Source organism: Mus musculus, chromosome 5 (assembly GCF_000001635.26).
Source record: "Mus musculus strain C57BL/6J chromosome 5, GRCm38.p6 C57BL/6J".
Classification (NCBI taxonomy): Eukaryota; Metazoa; Chordata; class Mammalia; order Rodentia; family Muridae; genus Mus; species Mus musculus.
In genome coordinates, this window is record NC_000071.6 from 84,065,029 (window position 1) to 84,086,006 (window position 20,978).

General features: G+C 34.6%; 1 protein-coding gene across 9 annotated transcripts in view; it reads right to left on the reverse strand.

The window, feature by feature from the left end:
• Epha5 (Eph receptor A5) overlaps positions 1–20,978 on the reverse strand; it is a 363,058-nt gene that overhangs the window by 10,268 nt on the left and 331,812 nt on the right. For 8 of the 9 annotated variants that reach the window (XM_006534769.2, NM_007937.3, XM_006534775.3 and 5 more), the window contains 4 exons: positions 19,678–19,887; positions 16,039–16,188; positions 6,016–6,209; positions 2,332–2,487 (listed from right to left, as the gene is read on the reverse strand). In XM_006534769.2, coding sequence (XP_006534832.1) covers positions 2,332–2,487; positions 6,016–6,209; positions 16,039–16,188; positions 19,678–19,887 — 710 coding nt within the window. Of the gene's footprint in view, positions 1–1,937; positions 2,488–6,015; positions 6,210–16,038; positions 16,189–19,677; positions 19,888–20,978 lie in introns of those variants that run through there. The other variant, XM_030254125.1, reaches the window with a different exon arrangement.

Genomic DNA, 20,978 nt, shown 5'->3' on the forward strand with positions numbered 1-20,978 from the left:
AAGCCCTTCAAAAATTAGTATCTTTGGGGATGGAGTTAGCATGCCCAATTCCCAGTAAGGAGAATGGTAATGACTATGGATCTCAGGAATTTGAAGCAATTTACAAAAGACAACATTCTTTGACTTTACTGTCTCTCTTAAATGATTTGAAAGGTAAATTGAAAGGGGCAGTTTAACAAGAGAAGAACAAGTATAAAAAGATTAGAAGAGCACCTTCACTCTTGAGAAAGTATATGCATAATAAAGAGAGTCTAGGAAGTTACAAAAATAAATAGGAAATAATTTTTTAATGTACAAACAGAATACAATAATACTAAACATATTTGTATTATTTTGAGGTCCCCCAAAATAAAGCAATTCATAGAAAGATAACACTCAGACACCCAAAATAAATTTTAGAGAATAAAATAAATACTTTTGTATTGTCTGTAACAGTTCTAACTAAATATATGACCATGTACTCTCTTAATAAAGACAGAGACATTGTTTAATGCAAATAATTTTATTGTATATGTACAAGTAATCTGACATTGGGTAGAAGAAATACCTACAGTATCATTTTAATATAAAATGACAAATGACTTTAATAAATTAAAATGACCATTCTTACTGAAAAATTAAATAGCAATTATGTAAAAATAGTTTTAAATCATTAGGAATTTTTTTTTAGTATACTGTTTTAAATACAGCACAGATGAGATTCTTGAGCATCAAAGAAATAATGGGCAAAATATTCATGGCTTCACGAAGACGTGATTTAGTATTGACTGTGAGAATGGGATTAAGTAAACTAGGAAATCAAGCCCAGTGGTTGTGATTTTATGTCCGTTTAGAGATCAGTACAAAGGAAGACAGTGCTGAGACTATGATATTTATAGGTAATAAATGGTACCCTGTTACCTTTCCTGTGGATGAGCAGTGAACTAAATGTATCAAGAATGCCAAAATGGTATGTGGGAATGTCTAGAGAACCTCTCACTATTGGTATTACATGAAGGGATGGAGTGAAGACAGTGGTTTCATGACTTAGAGCATCCTAACATTTAAAAGTCCTTATAACAATATTTTAACCCTTAAATTGGCAGGTCATTTGAAGTCAGTTAAATTCACATAGGTTAAAACATTATTCATTTAGATGAACTCTAGATGGAACCATAATAGGACAATTAATTTTTACAAATAACAATTAGGCTAAAATAATTACACATAAAGAGTATATAATAAAGTACAAATGACTTACAATCTTAAAGAATTCAATATTTATCTATAGTAGTTTTTATTTAATAGGATTCGATAAATTGTATCTTAAACGTGCAAACGGAAATGGGCACAATTGGTTCCACTGAGATTGTACCAAATAACAATGCATCAGAGGCAGGATCTAACATATTCTCAGACTTCAAGAATATAAGTTGCACCATTAGATATAAAATAAAATTCCTGCCAGGAAAACTTTATTTAAACTATTACCTGGGTATTCACTGTTAAAATCTGACATTTTGTCATTGGGGAATCTTTGCTCTCCTCTCCTTTCCTTTCCTTTCCTTTCCTTTCCTTTCCTTTCCTTTCCTTTCCTTTCCTTTCCTTTCCTTTCCTTTCCTTTCCTTTTTCCTTTCCTTTCCTTTCCTTTCCTTTTTCCTTTCCTTTCCTTTCCTTTCCTTTCCTTTCCTTTCCTTTCCTTTCCTTTCCTTTTTCCTTTCCTTTCCTTTCCTTTCCTTTCCTTTCCTTTCCTTTCCTTTCCTTTCCTTTCCTTTCCTTTCCTTTCTTTTCCTTTTTCCTTTCCTTTTTCCTTTCCTTTCCTCTTTCTTTCTGTCTTTCTTTCTGTCTTTCTTTCTTTCTGTCTTTCTTTCTTTCTTTCTTTCTTTCTTTCTCACTCTTTTTCTGTTTGTCTTTTACTTTTTCTTTTGTTTGTTTTTCTTCTTTCTTTTTAATTTAAATTTTTTTTTGTTACACAGGACTAACCACACCAATTGTGCTTACAGCTTGTTTTGTTTTATATTTACATTCATATAACATAAGTACCAGTATTAAAAACTCAAGAAAACATTTTTTTGCACAACACAAAGTACCAGTACTTTGCCAAGGAGTTGTAATCCCAATTATCCAAACACTCAAGTGAGGTTGGATGAACAAAATAACAAAGATACTGGACACAAGAAGCATGAACCATGCAGCTGTTAACAGCACAGGCTAAAAAAGATGAGGCTTCTTTGAAAGCTGCCACATATGGACACAGGTTAACTGCTTTCCCTTGATCGCGTCCACTCTGGTGTCTGAATGTACTTTTCGTGCCCCAACAACTACGTAAAAATGATCAGAAAAACTACTCACTCCAAGGTCACCTGAGCCACAGCGTCCATTGAACTGTATCCATTTTCCATGAAAATCTCTGTGTACCGACCCATTTTGATTGCTTCCAGCCATTCACCTACTGATCTGTAGGCCCCAGACCCCAAAGAACCATGTTCTGCCAACAATGTAGACACTCTAAAACACACAAAACATAAGTATTAGAAGTTACAAACTGATCCTTCTTGATTTGTACTTGTAGTATTCAACCAAATTCAATAAATCTTTGGGACAAAAGTTAAGTCATAGGGAAGATATGCAATCATCACTATAACAAATAATTCAAAATACAAGTGGGGAAAATAAAAATAAATCTTAGACGTTTATTGTAGTCTATGAATGTGGGCTTATAGTAACCTAGTAAATTTTCAAAAGAGAAAGGCAATGCTTTTTCTATGTTCATTTTTTGATGGCATTAAATAATATTCATTTTGTAAAGTTGTATTCTCCAGCTAAGGTTTCACATGTACCCATACATTTGATTTCAGTTTCCATGTTTCTCACATAAATTTCAATCCAATATGGCCAGAATAAAATTCCTTATTTTCTCAGCAAACTTTCCCTACTCAAGTATTCCATTTTAGGATAGGATACAGTCATATCCTCATTCAATTCATTCTTGTTTGTCATTTCCCCTCACAATCTATCATACTACATATTATCCATATGACTTAAAGGACGTTTTATATCTGATCAGTTCTATTCTGCTTATCACCAACTTAATTCAAGAAACCATCATAGTAAATCCCTACTGCTCCATGCACATCAGGCACAGAACGTGGAGGATCAAGCAGGAGCCTTTCAGGCTAATGATACCAGAAGTTGTCATGCAAGCATCCAAGGAAAGGAGGCAGTAAATAACTGCCAAGGTATAAAGCCAATGCATTGTAATAATGTTCAGCATTGCACAATAGCACTGAGTATAGCAGTGGTAGGAATAGCATAGTGACAACACTTTTCTAATTTGATTTAAGGCTGTTCAATAAAAATGAAATCATCCTTAGTAGTGATAACTTACACAGTTACTCAGGACTAGTGACATCATGGACCTTGGAAAAGTCTAACAACCGCTTCTTAACTAGACCAACATAAGTTGTAAGTGTATGCTAAATATCTAAAGTCATACCCACAGATATGTGTAGATCTCTTCCTTCATCTAAGAAACTTCTTTGTAACAGAGACCACTACAGAAGACCACAACTGATCAACATACAGAAAACAAGATATCATATGGTGCCTGACTCCAAATCACACATCTACAGCACAACTCCTATACCACTCTTGTACCTAAAGCTCCAGGGACTCTACAGAAGAGGGGGTGGACTTAATTTAAGAACCAGAGCATGAAGAAGTCTGCTGTCACACTGTATCTCCTAGAAATATCAGGGAACCTATATCCATGAACTCTCAACAACATAATGGGTGAAATAAGATGTGGACAGGTATGATACTAGTGTCATATTTACATAGGAAGAGAAAACATTCTCACAGGACCTCAACCCTAGTAAAATAACTATAGGCAAAGAAGAGATAGCAAGAGTAGGCAAAATAGGTTTTTATTTGTTTGTTTGTTTGTTTGTTTTGTTTTTAATGGAGTAATCCAAGAATTGGTTATCCAATCATATGCATATAACTAATACTGTTTATATATATTTAGTAAAGTGTGTGTGTGTGTGTGTGTGTGTGTGTGTGTATACAATTAAGGAAACTGAAGCCATGAGTTTGGAGAATTTGAGAGACAGCAAGGGGAAAGAGGAGCAATGGAGGAGATGGAAAGAGGAAAGGGAAAGAAGAAAATTATGCAATTTTATTTTAAGTTAAAAAATATAAATTAAAATAAATGGCATCTTCATGACTCTCATGCACAAATTCTGGAGCCTCCAGATTTTCTAGAATTCTGCTTTCATTATCCAGTGTAGAAACAAATACAAGTTTTTACAATGATTTATTTTTAGATCTCTCATCCTCCCTGTGACAGCTCTCTAACAGAAGGGTATCTAGATCTGATGGCTAAACCTGTTTCTCACCTCTTAGGTCCCAGCAGGACACAGTCTGGAGAGGTGAATAATTGTTGAATGATGTAGTATATTGATCTCTGACCATTAGGCAAAATATTATAAAATTTTAAAAAATTAAAAATAAATAATCAGGTAAAGAGTCTTTGAAAAATAAATTAATGAAACATCACATTTTTGAAAATATTTAATTCTAAGCAACACTCCCATGATGAAAGTCTAATAGAGTTTGGAAAACAGGATCATGAAATATACAAATTTTGAGCTAATCAAATATTATTCATTTTGTTACTGGGGTCATCAAATCTTGTGACATGATTGAGAGTGGTTAATGGGCCAGGAACTTAAGCCCTGCAGAATTAGTGGTCAAGTATGGGTACTAAGTCACATAGTCTGAAAGATATGCACAAGCATAATAAGATGCTATATTATATAAACCATAAGCCATATATAAGAAAATACTATATATCAGATGTAAAAATGTAAAAATGGTGATTATGAAAAATCAATATGATTTAGAACATTAAGTGCTTTTCCCTCATCATCTTTCCTTATATTTATTTGTGACAATCACCTAAACATCATTCAAAGATATAAATAAGAGAAAGGCTTAATATTGACTAAAGGGAAATTTAAAGTAGTTATTTAGGATATGAGAGATGGAATATTTTTTAAGAAGATATAGGCTTCAGCTGTTACCTTAGAAAGTGCAAAGGACATCAACAGATTTTGAAGGTTCATTTCTGACTTCTGTTAAAACGAATAACTGCCCAGTGAACAAGTGTTACATAAAGACCATAGAATTCATGCAACTTCATTGTAAGCAAGAAATTTTACTCAGTTTATTTTACTGGGCATCCAATTAAGCTACTAGCATGATTTCCTTTCTTGTAAAAGACATACAACAGCATTAAATACACTGAAAGTAATAATCTAGTAAATTTCATAATGTGAAAGCAACTTGGTTTTTATTAGAGGGAACACTTCAATATTTTTCTGATAAAGAGAAAAATATATTTTCCAAATACTCAATATTATTTAAATGTATTCCTATTGCAGTTCAGAAAAGTGGAAACTATGGTTATTGGCTTAACACAACAAGATTATTCATTTATCAGTTTTAAATCTTCCAACTGAATACTAAATGATGAACCAAATATCTCTGTGCAAGCAGATAAAGTCAAAAGAGTCCTCACTGTCATCAATATTCATAAATTGAATGGTATGGTGTAATTATATGTAAATGACCATTGGTGAAATGTATTCTAAAGAGTTCATGTGTAATCACAGTTAGACATCTGTATTAAAATGCACCAGTGCTTTCTTAGCCTCTTATAATCTCATTTCTTTTAACTGTATATATGCTCCAAACACGTTTGAATCCTGTTTTCTAATGCTATTTCAATAGAGCTCTGTATTTATTTTCATGACAATGACACATTACACAACTAGGTAGGCAAAGGTCCTTCCAGGTATAATTGTTCACTCTTCTGTTTCTTTCAAGGGGGAAACATTATGGAAGATTAGAGTTAAATAAACTAATGCCATACAGATTCACACATTAATACATAACTGACTAAACTGATAAAATATGTATGACATCAACCTGATTAGATATACTCATGAAAATTATTCAAGTCTGGCTTGGTACCTGCTCGACGCATTCACCAGTGTCTTCAGACTACTTGGGTTTCGTATCAGTTTGTCCAGCATGTTGACGATTTCATCAAACTTGGGCCTGCTGTTTCGATCTTTCTGCCAGCAATCCAGCATTAATTGATAGAGAGCAGCAGGGCAATCCATGGGGCTTGGCAGGCGGTAGCCTTCTTCTACTGCCTTGATCACCTGTGCAAAGTAAAAAGAGAACCAGGTCCACACCACCAACAAGGCAACACAGAAGAGTCTGAAAAACAACCTTTGTCTAATTTCTGACTTTATTCTTACGTTTGTTTTATTGACCAAAATTACTATCTTATAAACCACAACTACTTTTATTTGTTGCAAAACATTTTTTTTTAAAAGGGGACGGGGGGTAGGGGTTTTGAACATGTTGAAAAGCTAAATGGCCAGCCTGGCAGACTGGAGTAGTAGCACACTCCTTTAACCCCAGCACTAGGGAGGAGGGGCAGATGATTTCTGTGAGTTCGAGGCCAGCCTGGTGTACATACTGACTTGTGGGTCAGCCAGCACAATGTAGACAGAACCTGTCTCAAAGATCAAAATCAAAAATAAAAATAAGATAAAAAACTAAATGCTGGTGAGTTTTACCTGTAACCTTTGTGGCGGTTACTTTATAAAACCCATTGCCATGAACAGTCCATATTTTATTCACTTTTACATTTTATAATCAAATAATGATTATGGATTTTTTGCAATGTCTCTGAATGTATTTTTTTTAAGTATATGCAGTCATATTTTCACAGTACTGGAATGGCAATTTTATTTCAAAAGAGACTTTTGGATGGTAAATGATGGATAAGTCAAAGGCTAAATTAGCATAACTGCCTCATGTATCATTTAATAATGTCAAGGTCTGACTGTTTATTATCATCTTTGGATTTCTGTCAGGAATTTGAAATTAGTTTCTACTGGCAAAGGCATTACGAATATTTATTTTAGACACATGTATGAGCATCAATCTCTTTGTGGGGATTTTAAAAACATGAATAATATTGCTGCTGACATCAAAATGTTTAACTACAAATAATATGTGTTTGTATTACTAAGGTATCTTTAACTCATTTATAAAAAATTCTCCAAATGTAATTAAGGAACACATTCTCAAAAACTTATTAAAAATACTCTTTCAGGTAATAATCAACAAAAGGCAAACTATTCAAGACATTATTTTTATATAGGTGATGCACTAAAAGCACAGGCATCTTGGAAAATAAAAACAATAGATTATAAAATAACTCTCAATTAAAATTTAGGAAATGGAAATAAAATTCCAAACATGACCAAGATGCATTCGCAGTACCATTTGACCTGATGTTTTAATGGAACTTCACTTATTTACATTCTTGTCTTTAACTATTTTATGAGATGGTATTAATTTTTTTTAATGCTCTATGGTCACCTTAGAGGTCTAAAGACAATAGCTTAATTCATTAAATAGTATTAGCTTAGTAGAATTTACTTAAAACTTAATACTTTGCAGTATGCTATTCGCTAGATGTTTTCAATGGACTCTGTTTGTTCTTTAGCATATATGCACAACTGTAGTATTTATAGAAAATGTCATGGATTTGCCAGTGACTATGTGGGTACACAGGAGGATATGGAGGGCAGAAAAAGGTGGCCCCAGATGATGCTCACACAGTACTGATGAGTAAATTCTCAAAATAATGTGAAAAATTTAAAGTTTTATTTCAACTGAGCATCTAGTCTTTATATATAATTGTCAAATGGATAAATTAAACCAATTCTTTGACTTTAATATAAGGACAATGTTTTTTGTTTTTTTTTTTTGTTTTTGTTTTAAGGTTTTGTTGTTTGTTTGGTTTTTTTTTTTTTATTCTATGTGATTTGTATCCTAGAGATTCATGTGATGAAAGCTCTACCATCATTCACCAGGTTGATAGGCGACTCAAGAGGAGGTAAAATCTAGAGGAAGAAAATTATGTCACAATGTATCATTCCTGGTAGAGATTAATTATCATTCTAATTATGCTGAGTTATATATTCTTTCTTCCTTGTTTCTCAATTATGCTTTGAGGCTTCCAGGAGTTTGTATCCCAGATGACCTGGCTACATGCTGTTTGGACTCCTCGTCCTTCAAAATCTTGAACAAGTCAATAAACATAATTTCTTTATATGCTGCGGTGCTTTCAATGATAATGGCCTTCTAGGCTGATATTTGGATGTTCCATGCCCAGTTGGAAGAACTGCTAGGAAGGATATAGAATTTAGCTTTGGTGGAGGTGTGTCACTGTGGTCAGACTTTGAAGTTTCAAAAGTCTCATGCCATTTCCTGTGTGATATTTGCCTCTGGTTTGTGGATCAATATGCGAGCTTTCAGTTGTTACTTCTGCCAATAAATAGCCATTGCACTTTAGCTTTGACCTCTTCATAAACTCTAACCCTCTGGAACCCTAAGTGCAATTCAATTCAAAGTGGCTTTGGCCTTGGTGATTTATCAGAGCAACTGAAAAGTAATTAATACAGAAGTTTCCATCAGAAAGTGGGTTATTTTTTTGTCAAGCCCAATCATAATGTTCCTGAAGGAATGTAGAAGATCAGGGACTTTTGGACAAGAAAAGTGGTTGATTGTTGTAAGTGGAGAAAAGTGTGAGTCCCTGATTGAATTTTGAAAGACATTAGTGCTTAGAAATTTGTGGAACATGGAGGCCTAATCTAGGAGTATGAGGTGGGGAGCAAATTAATAATAGGCTGGAGACCATTCTTCTGATCTATTCACAAATAATCTGGGTAATTTCTGCCCTCTCCCTAGGAACTTGCCTGAGATCAAGTCTAAATTTAAAGTAATGGACTAATTTCTTTGAAGTACATTTCCTGAGAGCCAAACATTGACTTTGTCATGTGAAAGACAACATTAGTTATGCTAATGCAGGTCTACAATGATCATGAAGAAGTAGGGCAAAGCAAAAACAAAAACAGACACAAAAACAGAAACAAAAACAAAATGTACAGTTTGAAAGGAAAATGAGCACCAGGATGTTTACTATTAAACTCAAAGCATGTGAGGAAAGAGATTAGGGCATTAAGATTTAAATTGGAAAATTGGAGAAGGTTCCATTAGGGCAAAAGCCTGCAGAACTAAGCTTACAACCAGTGAAACCAAAGTGGCAAAAAGGAATTTCTTGCTCCTAAAATGCACATATCTCAGAAGCTGCCTGAAACACATGCAGATACTTACAGCCAACTTTTAAACTGAGGTCTGGGTCCATATGGAAGATTTAAAGGAAAGACTGAACGAGCTGAAGGGAGTGTTAATCCCATAGGAAGAACAACAATATCAACTGACCTGGACCCCTGAGAGCTCAAAGAGACTAAGTCACCAACCAAAGAGCAAATTCGGGCTTGTCCAAGGCCCCCAGGACACATCGAACAGAAGACTGCCTTATCAGACCTCAGTGGGAGAAGATGCTTCTAATCCTTCTAATGGTTTAGAGACGCTCCAGGGAAGAGGGATGCCAGGGAGGTGGGGAGGTGAAAAGGAGAGGTGATCAGGGGGCACCTATGGGAAGGTGGACCAGAATGGGGGGCAGCATTTGGGATGTAAATAACTCAAATAAATTAATAAAAGTATACAAGTCAAAGCAACCATAAGTATGATTCAAGGGACCAGGATACATCACCAATTTGTAACCAAACATTGCATTTGTCCATGTAGTTCTGGTCTTTGAGCCATGAAAGATACACAGGTAAAAGAATCTTGCTACTCAGAGAACTGTTGGTCCAGGCAACGGATACCAAGTCTGTCCCAACATGAAAGTTCTGAGAGGGCTAAAGACCTTAGAGGTCATTGCATAACCCTGTAAACATGAAGCCAGAATCTAATTGAAGACTCCAAGATGTTAGACATGACAGTGCCAGTAGATATCAGATGAATAAATCAGGACATAGAGAGTGGTAGTAGCCAGAGATTTATGTCACAGAAAGTAAGGTTTCCAAGCTAGAGCCACCGAAATGGTTGCACATTGGATAGGCAGCTACAGTATTTGGAGTTGGTTGTGTTAGGTTTTGCTCTATTCCCTATAACCCTCCCCCCCATTTCCCACTCTTTCCTCTTGGATATTAACTTATGTTCCATGCCATTGTATTTTGGAAGAAAGTAATTTGGTTTCTGTCTGTCTGTGTGTGTTTGGTTGTCTTTGAATTTTAAAGGGGGTCCTTGTTTAATTTCTATTTGTAGATTGAGATGTAAGCTTTCAGCTGCCCATCCAGCCAAAGTATTTGGTGCTTGCTGCCATGCTGCCCAGAATTGATGAAGACCTAACCCTCTGTAATTAGAAGCCCAATTAAATTATTTCTCCTGTAAGTTGCCTTGGTTGTGGTGTATTTTAGTAGCAGTAGAAAAGTAACTTAATTATATGCTATCTTGCATTAAATTTCTGTTACTATAATATAGAATGCGCTAAGACAACCATTTATTCATTGTGATTTACATCACCATTTCCATACGTATTTACATAAAATACCAATATCAGACATTGAAAACTGTATAGGATTGGTAGGAGATGTACAACCATTACAAAAGTAGGTTGACGCACTTTAAAGCTCAATATTCTTATGACCTTTTATGTACATTGTAGACATCAAAAGCAGTAATCAATCTATTGGATTAGCACTTGCAGAATTAAAAAGAAAATGAACGGAAAATAAACTGCCTAAGAAAAGAAAAAGTAAATCAGAGAAGTGAGTGAAATACAGATTAGTATAATTACTGACAGAAATTTGAATTTATCTGTTTAATAGAATATATCTACTCGTATATTCAGGAGTACATACCAAAGAATGCCAATGTGTTTAAATATAAAAGTATTACATCATGAAATATTAATTTTTATTTTGTGTTATGGTAAATGTTGATATTTAAAATGTTTTCTAGTAACAAATTAGATTCCACTAACAATAGGATACTATCAGTACTTCAGAAGTCATGTTCTCATGTTTCTTGAAAATCATCTCACTCATTCATGTGCATTTTCACTGTGACTGCTTTTGCTCTGTGATGCCATAAGCAATCCCGAATCAAAAGATGATTATTGAATTCTGTTTTCTTATCACAGAGGGAGGTTCTGTGAGATTTAGAGTATGTTCTATGAATTTATAAGATTATACTTTATTGAAACAAAGGCCCTCTCTTGGAGTCAGATCATATCAGGAACGTAACTATTATATGATAGATAATATCAAGAATGAAGAGATTATATGATCTTATGATCTAAGTTCTAAAATTGTAGAATTATCTCTGAGGTTGTTTATTTTTATGTGATTTATTTCCCATCTGTCACTCTGTCTGCCTTTCTGTCTCTCTTTCTTTCTCTCTCTCTCCCTGTCAATGAAAGCCAGTGTTTATTGAGTTCAGTGTGTCTGCTTTGTTGTTATTTGTGCAAAATTGAAGCACAACACACTTAGTACAGTATCCATAAATGAAATGTCACTGATGACTAAAAACTAAACAAATAATACCCTACATTGTACTAAGGGGAACTTTTTAGAAAGATTTGTGACTAGATGACCATTTTTTTAAGGTACATATAGATGAGAAGATCTGGCCAATACTGAACTTGTAGTTTTCCTTCTTATATTATACTTGGAGATACAGCATTGGCATTTCCTTCTATTATATTCTTGAAATATTCTTTAGAAAATTATACCAAAAAAGAACCTGAAGTGACTGAAATTGGGAGCATAAAGTAACAAGGAATAAGAACTAATGATAAAGATAACAAAGATAGAGGCAATGACAGAAACATTACGTGATGCTAGAGTACTGAATACGCTATTAACCAAAAAAAAAAAAATTACAAAACAACAAAAAATATATATAATGGTGGAGATTTACTATATGAGATACAGGTAGTCATAGCTCACAATGGGAAGAATGATAAATAGATAGTTTGAAAATTCTTCAACTTCCGGTCCCTCATGTCTTTTTCCATACAACTCTGTAGTCCACCAACTAAAGCACTATTATGGATTCATCTGCCAAATTGCTGAGTTGACCAGTGGCTTTTAGCACAGAGGTTGCCAGCTAATGTACATTGAAGCTTGTTCTTACACTTAGGGTACTTGACAATGTAATTGGTTTCTATTGGCATGAAAATAAAGAATGACAAAAGATGGGGAAAAGATCTATTTCAGCTTAAGATCTGTAATCCATTCCTGAGGGAAGTAAGGGCAGGAAATCAAGGCAGGAGCCTGGAGGTAGGGACTGAAGCCATGGCCTTGGAAGAATGTTGTGTAATGCTTCACTTCTCACATAACCCTTAGCTTGCTTTCTTTACATTCCAGGACTACTTACCTAGGGCTGCTACCATTGGCCGGGTCCTCCCACATCAAATATCAATCAAAAAAATATATTCCCCAATGCTGACTGAAGGTCAGTCTTACCAGGACATTTCTTTTTAAATTGTTCCCTGCCCTCAAATGACTCTAGCTTGGGTCATGTTGATCAAAACTTAGACAATTCAACAAATGAGAAAGGCTCTGGGTAGCCTGCTAAGGCTAACTGGAAAGTGAGAGACTTGTGGAGAAAAGTAAGACTTATACCAGTATAGACTTCTTGTCTCTGGAGTATGGGCAATCTTAGAAAATATACATAGAAGCACACAGAAAAATTCACCTACAATTAGAGTCATAGTTTAATCTATGACTTCACCTATTATAATTTTAACTCTAACTTCTATAATGCCAAAATCTGGTATGTATGGACTGAAGGATCCATTACAATTAAGAAAGACTGACTCAGAACTCAAAATATTTCAGGTATGGTAGAAACTAACTCTGAAGGCTGGCAAAAAAGGGAATCATATTTCTATAGTATGATATAGAATCTATACATGGTACAGATTGTCATTTGAGGGCTTTGTGACAGCACAGAAAAAATGAGCCTTGGCAAAAATTAAAAGCAAAACTTACAATGGGTACAAAGATGATATAAGAATCTGGTATTTACATGGAAAAAGAAACTGTAGAAAACAAGTCTTTGCCTAGTCATCTTCAATCTAGATTCATGACTACTTATTGAATCAAATATCTCATGCACACAAAGAGAAGAAGTACATAATAATTCAATTGCTATAAATCATAGCAATTGTGGTAAATCATAGATTTTAAAACGTATGAAAAAAGACTGATATGTCTACTGTAAACTTTATTTTGTGACATTAAGAAAATCTCTGGGCTTTTCTAGGCCCCAGATTTCCATTGTAAAGGAGAAATAATAATAACATCTTTGTGATTTGTTAAGTAAAGATATACAATTATAATTTTATAATATTTATTTATATAAATTTCATTTATAGATAAATACATATCACAGGAATCAAATGACATTTTTGATGTAGTTCCATTTCTTAAAGCTCAAGATTTTTATTAGATATTTTCTTTATTTACATTTAAAATGTTATCCCCTTTCCCTTCTGAAAACCCTCTATCCACTCCCCACTGGCCCTGATCACCAACCCACCCACTCCTGCTTCCTGGCACTGGCATTCCCCTATACTGGGGCATAGATCCTTCACAGCACCAAGGGGCTCTCTTCCCATTAATAAACAACTAGGCCATCCTCTGCTACATATGCAGCTGGAACCATAAGACCCACCATGCATTTTTCTTTGGTTAGTGGTTTAGTTCCAGGGAGCTCTGGGGGTACTGGTTAGTTTATATTGTTGTTCCTCCTATGAGGCTGCATAAAGTACAAGTTTGAAGACAATAGAGACTCTTCTCCACTAGTTGTAAAGAAGTATAAGTCAGTGCTCATTTTCTCAAGCCAAGTTACAAAATAAACTATAATAGGTGTAGCTGACTCCAGAGAGGTGAAGGATCTCATCACATGCTGATGATATGGGAGAAAAATGCTAAGATGTAATTTTAAGGAAAGCTGAGGTGTTTCTTTGGCTATGCACTCAAGGAAAATTGAAGAATATAGACTTGGCATGACAGCCTGGGTTAATCATTCCAACTTTGGAGCAATAGAATGCCTGTAGCAAGAATCATAGGCATGGTGAAGCAAGGGTTTATGAGGAGAAAATGAGCAGCAAGAGATAGTAGCTAGATAATGAGCTAGAGGGCTGGAGAGATGGCTCAGTGGTTAAGAGCACTAACTGCTCTGCCAGAGGTCCTGAGTTCAATTCCTAGGAACCACATGGTGGCTCACAACTATCTGTAATGGAATCTGAAGCATTCTCCTAGTGTGTGTCTGAAGACAGCTTCAGTGTACCCATATAAATAAAAAAAAATAAACAAATCTTAAAACACAAAAGAAATAAGAAGTGAGTTAAACTCCATTGTCCTCTCTCGCCTTTCCAGAAAACTCTTACAAGTGCCTGTGTAGAGAACAGACACATACCTTAAATTACAAGTATTAATGTGAAATGATATCCAAGTGTTTTCCCATAACAGCTATTAACAACTTATCATTAAAAATCACAGGGCCCCCAATGGAGGAGCTGGAGAAAGTACCCAAGGAGCTAAAGGGATCTGCAACCCTATAGGTGGAACAACAATATGAACTAACCAGTACCCCCTGGAGCTCATGTCTCTAGCTGCATATGTATCAAAAGATGGCCTAGCCAGCCATCAGTGGAAAAGGAGGCCCATTGGTCGTGCAAACTTAATATGCCTCAGTACAGGGGAACACCAGGGCCAAGAAGTGGGAGTGGGTGGGTATAGATGACATTAAAAAAATCAAATATGTCTCAAGTTTTCTGCTTCTCTTCTTAGACAAATCCTGATTAATTCAAGTACAGATTTATATAAATGAAAAGGATCAGCTATTTGCAAAACTTGGGTTGCCATGGCCCACAGTTGGGGCATGTAGCTTGAAATGAACCTGAGATGTAGTTTTGGCTGGACTTCAAACATCAGTATTAATTGCTTGTCTGGGATTGTTGTTGAAAAAAAAAAAATAAAGAGCTGCAAACTGATAGTATCTGCCTATGAACCCGTGACAGTAAACAGGAAAGGAGATACTATAGGGTTAGGATATAAGAAATAATTGGAGGATAAAAGCAATGTTTCCAATAAGGATGCTGTTAAGTAAAGATTGTTTAATATACATGATTCACAAAGAAATAATGAACCATTAGTTGACAAATGGTTAATAAAACACTATAATGCAGCTGTTCTTAACCTCCCAAATGATGTGACCCTTTACTATAGGTATACATGATTTGATGATTCCCCCCAACCAGAAAATTACTGTCACTGCTACTTTATAAGTGTAAATTTTCTACTCTCATGCATCATAATGGAAATATCTGGTATACAATAAATCCGATATGGGAGCCTATGAAAGAGTAATTTGACCCTCAAAGGGGTTGTGACTCACAGGTTGAGAATCATTGCTCTAAGGGATCAATGCAAGATACAAGTTTTATAATTATTAACAGAAAGAAAAATATCAAATTTCAATATAATCCAGAATTCAAAAGGATGAATTGAATATTAGTGATGGAAAATGATCAAAGCAAAGATTGTATGTCTGTCCCAGCCATCATAACATCAGCATTGGAACTTGGAAAGAAAACTCCTTAACAATTTCTTTCATGTTAGCCTTGTATACTTCTAAACTTTGATTGTATTTTTAGTGTAAGAAGGGTATTCACATTTCTGCCTATTAAAAACACAATATAACTCATCTTATATTTCAAACGTTAGCTGTCCAGCATTCATTGATAGATGGTTTGCTCCTTCTTCATCATCTTTAGAAATGATACTGACATGAACTCAGTGGAGCAACACTATAATACTGCTAAACCTTGGCAAGGGATTTGAGGTTGCTTTGGTTTGTTTTTCTAACTGTAATTTACTTTCTTTTACCTCAACTCAATTTTAGCTCTTGCATAAAGAATATTTTCATGGCAAGAAATGCATCACATGGTAAACAGTGTATTTTATATTTTTCAAGTAGCTATCAGTTCCACAATTAAAATACTATAAGAATCAAAACGTGAAGAAGAAAGAGTATCTCTGTACTTACATCCTGATTGGTCATCTCCCAGTAGGGTCTCTCTCCATAAGATACAACTTCCCACATTACAATGCCATAGCTCCAGACATCACTGGAAGAGGTGAACTTTCGAAAAGCTATTGCCTCCGGGGCAGTCCATCTGATTGGAATTTTGCCTCCCTAAAATTAAAAAACACACACATATATGCATATCAATGTAAATATACATATATATTACAAATATATATACATCAATATTAATACATATATATTTCTATTCTTGCATACTTCAAGGGTATCCAGGGATATTGCGGCTTCTTTGAAAAGATCTAGAAAGAGATGTAACATTTTTAAGTGAATCTGTTTGACAGCAGGCAGTCTCTTTTCCCATCTCCCATCCCATGAGCACGTGTAGACTAACAACTAATTGGCTGTCGGGAAGGTTTCTGCTGTAAATTCTGTTTGACGCTTGGAAGGCATACAGGATCTACATCTCAATTATAGTGCTCAGGATGGCAGCGCTGAGCCTGGGCGGGGAAACTCAAGCACATCAATGAGGCAGATGCTGAGACTGGGAAAGTAAAGAACTCTGAATAAAAGTACAGGATTCTGCATGGCTTTTATTAAACTGCAGAATTATAAGTGGAATGTCTCAGTTATTAAATAAACCCTGAGATATTTTGCAGTTTGTAAGACAAGCAGGGAAATTCTCCATACCAAACACTGAAAGATATCCATCCCTCGTCATTGTTTTATTTCTGTAAGACTTGATTTTCTTTCTCCTCTTAACTTAATGGCATACTTTTGTTTTTGTACAGTTGGAATGTTGAACCTAAGAAATGCTACTGTTTAATTGAACTAATCAAAAGAGTATTGAGCTAAGGGTATTCAGAAAAAAAAATCACATTTTAAAGTCATTTTTCTGTCTACTTGCTGAGACATGTTGAAAGAGAGAAATTCCATTACAAAACCAAACCTTTCAAGATTTTTGAGAAAAAAAGGTTAAAGTTATGATTGAAATTTTGGAAGAAGTAAAACTTAGTCTTAATATGTTTGTATACACACACACACACACACACACACACACACACACACACGTCTGGAATATTTTTTGGCGATTGTTTTGACTAGTAAGTATATACGAGACAGTGCATCACACAAACATACATGGCATGCTTATTTTAATTTGTTTCATTTTCATTTGTCTGTTTTTTATTTAACTTTTTATTTTTTATGTTTTTTTTATTTTTAATTATGTATATGTGTATGGGAGATACCTATGAATGAAGGTAATGCAGAGGGTCCCAGATCTAACAGTGCTTGAGTACCGGGTGGTATAAGTTGCTCGATGTGCATTGCTAGGAACCTAACTCACGTTTAAAGTACGTTGTTTACTAGAGCATTATGTGCTCTTAAGAGCTGCCATCACGTCCAGTTTGTTGACTAAATTTGTATTTCCTTGGTTTTTGAAATAGAATCTTGCTTTGTAGCCTAGCCTGGCCTTGAACTTATGGCTCCCAGCCATCTTCTTGCCTCAGTATACTGAGAGTTAGGGATGGTAGAAAATCATTACATTTTGAGTGATATGGTTAAATTATCACTTCCATGTTTTAGTTTATTGATCACACAGAACTTCATCCCTAAATTATTCCTCTGCTCATTGGAACAATATGTGTGTATCACTAACTTTTGAGAGTCACGACCCCGGCTATTTCTCACTACATGTATTTTCTAGAACTGCTGCCACACTACATTTGTAGAAGGAAACCTTGAATATATCAGGGTCTCTGGTTATATTTCAAGTGCTGATACATAACACAGTGGGAAAATCTACTTTTAATTTAACTAAGACACCCACCCATCAAAACAGCAATAGACTTTCCATAACCTCAATCTTGCATGGGCCAACATTATTAAGTGCAACTCTAAACACAGGAGAGTTTTTAATTGAGTTTTCATTTAATGAAACTAATGGTAGTAATAGGTGTAGAAGAGATGAAACTTCTCATCAATTAATTCATTGATTTAATGAAATGACCTTTGGAAGTCTTTGTTGGCTTAAACAAATTACTCTTGCTTTTTCCTCGTGTTACAAATCCTCAAAAATCCATGTGCCACAAGTCAAAGTTGGCAAAATGAAACAAGCTCACTGTATAATCTATTAAAGACCTTCTTATTAGACACCAATTTTTACAGTATAATTTTATAAGGCATACATAATGCACAGACTATATATTAAGAATTAGCAATGATGAATCTATCATTCTTTATTGAAACAAAGTTAGTCCACCTGTGCAATGTAAGTATATAAAATACTCAGATGTTGAGGATATCCAAGATGATAAAATTGAATTTATTTGGATTTCTTAAACAAGTAATAAAAGGTTCAACTTGAAAATGTAAAGCAAATAGTCTGTCCACAAATTCTTTTTATAAAAATAGTCAGGGATTTCCTTGGCTAATTTTTTGTTACATTATTTCAGGGAAGAATTTGTTTGGTATAAGCTGTATATTTATGATAGCTATTATGCTGTGAGTAATCACCAGTACTCCATAGATGTAGGCTTAATAGTTATTATATGTTGTAAATCAAGCAAGGGGACATTTCAATAGCTCCAGAAATTCAAAACTTTTAAAAGAGATGAAAGTTGTTTTTCCAGCAACATAAACTCAAAATGAAGAATAAAATACTTTTAAAATTATGTCACAGTTGAAGACACCATAGTAGAGATATTTTAAATTTTCCAGTAGTACTATCTTTATATGTTTATATGTGCATATACCCATACCGTTTCTTCATAAATTTATCAAGTATATTATATATATATATATATATATATATATATATATATATATATATATGAAATTCTGTATTTAACTTGCACTTTATTTTAAATAATTTATAACACTCACTACACACACACTGCATCTTTTTGAATTTAGAATTTCTGTTAGAATTATTGATATTTGCATCTGTTCTCAATAGGAATTTTTTTGCTGCAATAAAACACCAAAGTAACTTGGGAAGAGAATGGTATATTTGGTTTATGCTTACACATCACTGTTAATCAATTGATGTCAGAACAGGTACTCAAACTGGGCAGGATCCTGAAGGCAGGAGCTGATGCAGAGGACATGGAGGAGTTCTGCTTACTGACTTGTTTCCTGTGGCTACTCACCTTGCTTTTTATAGAATCCAGGATCATCATTCCAGAGATAACACCACATATAATGGGCTGGGCCCTGCCCCAAGAATTACTACTAAAAACAAACAAACAAACAAAAACAAAACAACAAAAAACCCCACAGATTTGCTTACAGCCCAATCTTATGGAGGCATTTTTCTCGTTTGAGGCTCCCTCCTCTCCAGTGACACTAGCTTGAGTCATGTTGACATATAATATTATGTTAACCATAATAATGATCTTAGAAAAATTAAATAACTGAGATTTGCAAAGTAAATATTTTTATTTATAAGTTTAATATTTGAATTTGCTTGTACTAAAAGACTGTAGAATTGGATTTTCTATTCTCTCTCTTTTCTCTTATGTTTTCTCTGTCTGCTCTGGGCCTTATTGGAGGAATGCCTTTTTGCTACTTCTTTTAACATCTTTAAAAATTAAATGACTCTCGTCTCGTGTGTGAGAAATGCATTCTGTTAGATCTTACCCTTGTGGTGTAGGCTGCCTCAGGATCATCTTCCAGTACCCTGGAAAGTCCAAAGTCAGACACCTTGCACACAAGGTTACTGTTGATTAAGATGTTTCTAGCAGCAAGGTCTCTATGCACGTAGCCCATGTCAGAAAGGTACTTCATTCCTGCAGCGATGCCTCTCAGCATGCCAACAAGCTGAATCACAGTGAACTGCCCATCGTTTTTCTGTAAAAACAGTATAACGTTAGGCTAGCAGTCCAATTCACAGAAGGAAAATGTGGAAAAAAGCTCTCTTTCAACCTTCAAATTAATGTTAACACATTTCAAGATGCAAATGTGATTTCTACCCAAGGAGAATGAAAAATATTAGAAACCACAAACTTAACTGATTATGGTGATCTGGTCAAATGAAGCAAAAACTTTGAAAGCCCTTCAAAACCTCATTCAGTACACACACACACACAAACACACACACACACACACACACACACACACACACACACACACACAGAGAGAGAGAGAGAGAGACAGAGACAGAGACAGAGACAGAGACAGAGACAGACAGACAGACAGACAGACAGACTGCAAATAGAGGCATTTCAGAAAAAAGGTTTTAGTGGGAGAAAAAAAGAGGAGAAAATAGTGTAATAGAATAGGTAAAGGACTCAAATTCATTATATACATATAGAAAACCATCAAATAACAAAAGTAAAAAAATAAATGTGTAATTATGCTCTGAACATAGCTGCAGACCAAAATCTACAGGAATTATACAACTATGTTCAAATATGTTGAGGATATAATTTCCTTTATCAAAACATATAATCAAGGAAGAACTTTAGTGTTATACTTCCTACAAGGAGCATTATATTAGAACTATACTTCCCTACTCCCTCTTTGAGATTATTAGCTGCATCTTAGCTATTAACTAAGATGCTATCTTAGCTAAACAGCATCTTGTTTTAAAATGTGGTAGCCACTGGCAAGTTGTACATGCTCTAGCAAGTGACTTGACTTTTCTGCTTATTTAAGCTACATCAATTATACATACTAATATAGTAATCTCTCTCTCTCTCTTTCTCTCACACACACACACATACACACATACATACATATGACATATGCACATGACAATCTATTAAAATCAGAACATGCTGGTATGAAGAAAATGATCAGGGGGAGAGAAACATGGGTATGAGAAAGTGTGGGAATGAATAAAATCAAAACTTTCATATACATGTATGAAACTATCAGAAAATAAATCAAAATATTTCAAACTTTTGAGTATTTGTATGACTTTTATTTACTGTTTCCAT